The sequence below is a fragment of the Maylandia zebra genome, linkage group LG7 (assembly GCF_041146795.1).
Source record: "Maylandia zebra isolate NMK-2024a linkage group LG7, Mzebra_GT3a, whole genome shotgun sequence".
In the NCBI taxonomy this organism is placed as follows: Eukaryota; Metazoa; Chordata; class Actinopteri; order Cichliformes; family Cichlidae; genus Maylandia; species Maylandia zebra.
Window position 1 is genome coordinate 53,731,804 of NC_135173.1, and position 3,397 is coordinate 53,735,200.

Here is a 3,397-nt window from a genome sequence, read left to right on the forward strand (position 1 = left end):
ATACCCCTCGTATGAGCAAGTCTGCGACCGACAGGCTGACTAATGTTATTGCCAAGTGGATAGCGATGAACTGTAGGCCGATAAATATAGTAGAGGACGAAGGATTGACAGAGGTGTTGCAAATTGCGTCCAATGACCCGTCATACAAGCCGCCGTGCAGGACTACAGTAACGACCAAAATCAGCAAAATGTACGACGGCGAAAAGAAAAACAAACTTGAGATTTTGGCGGAGGATTCTCCCAACTGTGTTGCTATAACCGGAGATCACTGGACCTCAGCTGGCAACCACAGCTATTTTGGGGTGACTGGACACTTTATTGATAGTGAGTGGAACCTCAACTCATTTGCACTGACCGTCATGAGAACAGAAACCAGGCACTTTGCTGATAAATGCAAGGTAGCAAATGACTGGGGTATTGAAAACAAGATATCCACCATTGGCACAGACAGCGCAGCAAACATGCTGGCTGCTATGAGAGCACTTCCATAAGAGCACATCGCCTGCAATGCTCACATTCTCCAGAGGACCATCACGGTATGTCTCGATAGCAGTGGTTTTGTCGGTGTACTGGCAAAGTGCCGCAAGATTGTTGGTCATTTTAAACAAAGCCCTGCGAGTACCACAGAACTTAACCAACAACAAGTAGCACTCGGAAAGAAGAGCGATCAACTTATACAGGATGTACCCACCAGGTGGAACTCGACTCTCGCAATGGTCTCACGCCTCCTATGTAACCGAGAGGCTGTCCAGGCTACGTTGGACCAACAGAACCACAGGTTGGTCTTGCCAACCGAAGCTGAGTGGGCGAAACTGCAGAGGCTGGAGCTCCTGCTTGAACCATGCAAGTAAGTTCAAATAAACACCTTCCCATTTTAATTATATAAACTACTGTTACATGTGTAAAATCAAAATTAATGAACATAACAAGGAACTTTTAAGGACAATTAAATTGGAAATCAGTTACACTTTGATTTAAATGAATCCAGCTAGGTTTATTTAGCAAACCTCTCCACCTCTGCAGGTATGTGACAGAGCTGCTGGGTGGTGAGGCCTACGTCTCTTGCTCTGTAGTGCTGCCTGCTTTTCGCCATCTGTACCGTGTCATGGACATTACTGATGATGATCCTGCCTACGTGGTGAAGTTCAAGAATGCCTTCCAGAAGGATCTGGCAGCACGACGAGCTAATGGCAACGAGATATGGTTCGAGGTGGCCACAGCATTGGATCCACGGTTTAAGGATTTGAAATGTCTTCCAAGAGAAAAGAGGGAACAGGTAGGACAATAAGGTTAAGCTGGACTAATGAGTCCAATTCATTATCAAATCAAACTTTTATTTATTATATGGAACACAAAGTTCTTTACAAGATTAAATAAAATAAAAAAAAAAGCACTTAGTTTTAATCACATTCATTCATTCATTCATTCATTCATTCAGGTGTGGACCATTCTGGAGAATATGCTCCAGGCAGCAGAGCCCAGAAGAGCAGATAGTCTCCAGCCCTCCACAGAGGATGATGGACCAGCTCAGAAGAAGAGGAGGAGCGAACTCCTTCTGGGGTCTGACTCTGACTCAGAAGATGGAATTGAGTCTGGAGAGCTGCAGCGCTACAGAGCAGAACCCAGCATCAGTATTGATGACTGTCCCCTGCAGTGGTGGTATGCTCACTCAGGAGTCTATGAAAAGCTGTCAGTCCTAGCACAAAAGTACCTGGCCTCCCCAGCTACCTCTGTACCCTGTGAGAGACTCTTTAGCCTTGCAGGCCACATAGTGCAAAAGAAAAGGGCAGCCTTGCTTCCAGAAAATGTTACCAGGCTGGTGTGTCTTAGCGACTGGCTGAGGAAGAAGAAATGAGACACATGTGGTCAGCATAGCTGCTGTGTCATTTGTAGCCTACTAGAATAGATTGCTTGATGTTCAGCACTTTTTTTTGTGATGGAAGAATACTTTGATGTGCTAACTTGCAGCACTGCAATGTCAGTTTTATTTTTCATTATCTGAAGCAGAGGAATTTCAGTGCTGTATTGCTCAGAAAAGAGCAACTCTGATGTGCTAACTTGCAGCACTTAATTTATTTGATTTTATTTGTATTTATTTTTCCACTTATTTTACAAAAGAATACAACAGTATGTAAATGGTTGCATCTGTTTAACGTTTGTTAAACAATAAATGACTTTATAAAGTCACTTTCTTTGTTATATCAGTCTTTTGGTCTGCCACAATAAGTTGAGGGCTTTCCTCAGCTATTTTTAGGTGAGATTAAAAAAGAGATTAATTAGATCAATTAATTAAAAATCATAATTAATTAATCTCTATTTTTTTTAATCTCTTGACAGCACTACAAACAATAGCATTTGAATAAAAAGAGTGGAATTAGAATGAAAAAAAAACAGCAATTGAATGAAAACAACAGAATCTCAATGAAATGAACGGAATTAGAATGAAATGACTAGAATTTGAATGAAAACAACAGAATTAAAATGAAAACGATGGAATTTGAATGAAAACAACAGAATTTGAGAACAAACAATCGAATTTGAATGAAAACAACAGAATTTGAATGAAAACAACAGAATTTGAATGAAAACAACAGAATTTGAATGAAAACAATGGAATTTGAATGAAAACAATGGAATTTGAATGACAACAATGGAAGTTTAAAACAAATAACAGAATTAGAACGAAAACAACGGAATCAAAATGAAAACGACGGAATTTGAATGAAAACAACAGAATTTGAATGAAAACAGAATTTGAACAAAAACAATGGAATTAGAATGAAGACAACGGAATTTGAAAACAAACAACGGAATTTGAATGAAAACAACGGAATTAGAATGTACAGAACAGAGTTTGAATGAAAGCAACAGAATTCTAAAACAAACAATAGAATTTGAATAAAAAGAGTAGAATTACAATGAAAAAAAACAGCATTTGAATGAAAACCACGGAATTTCAATGAAAAAACAGAATTAGAATGAAAACAACAGAATTTGAGAAGAAACAATGGAATTTGAATGAAAACAATGGAATTTGAATGAGAACAACAGAATTTGAATTAAAAGAACAGAATTTGATCAAAAACCAAAGAATTTGGATGAAAACAACAGAATATGAATGAAAACAACGGAATTAGAATGTATAGAAGAGAGTTTGAATGAAAGCAATAGAATTCTAAAACAAACAATAGAATCTGAAGAAAAAGAGTAGAATTAGAATGAAAACAAAAGCATTTAAATGAAAACAACAGAATTTGAATGAAAACAAGGGAATTTGAATGAAAACAACAGAATTTGAATGAAAACAATGGAAGTTTAAATATATAAGTTTGAAATCATACATTACATAACCTAGATGGAAGCCAGTTGTTTTTATATTACATCACTCCTACAGCAC

The 3,397-nt window shown here is 37.8% G+C and overlaps 1 protein-coding gene across 1 annotated transcript; it reads left to right on the forward strand.

The window, feature by feature from the left end:
* The first annotated feature begins 506 nt into the window (after positions 1-506).
* LOC112435177 (E3 SUMO-protein ligase ZBED1-like) lies at positions 507-2,187 on the forward strand. Its single transcript, XM_024803334.2, has 3 exons — positions 507-847; positions 1,024-1,276; positions 1,439-2,187. Exons 1-3 carry the CDS (start codon positions 714-716, stop codon positions 1,853-1,855), a joined length of 804 nt encoding a protein of 267 aa, XP_024659102.1. The 5' UTR covers positions 507-713; the 3' UTR covers positions 1,856-2,187.
* The last annotated feature ends 1,210 nt before the right edge of the window (positions 2,188-3,397 follow it).

Excerpts from the sequence above, each read along its gene's own strand:
- LOC112435177 (XM_024803334.2), top strand. The coding sequence starts at position 714 with ATGGTCTCACGCCTCCTATGTAACCGAGAGGCTGTCCAGGCTACGTTG. Across the intron at positions 848-1,023 it reads CTCCTGCTTGAACCATGCAA|GTATGTGACAGAGCTGCTGG; the intron begins GTAAGTTCAAAT and ends CCACCTCTGCAG. Across the intron at positions 1,277-1,438 it reads CAAGAGAAAAGAGGGAACAG|GTGTGGACCATTCTGGAGAA; the intron begins GTAGGACAATAA and ends TCATTCATTCAG.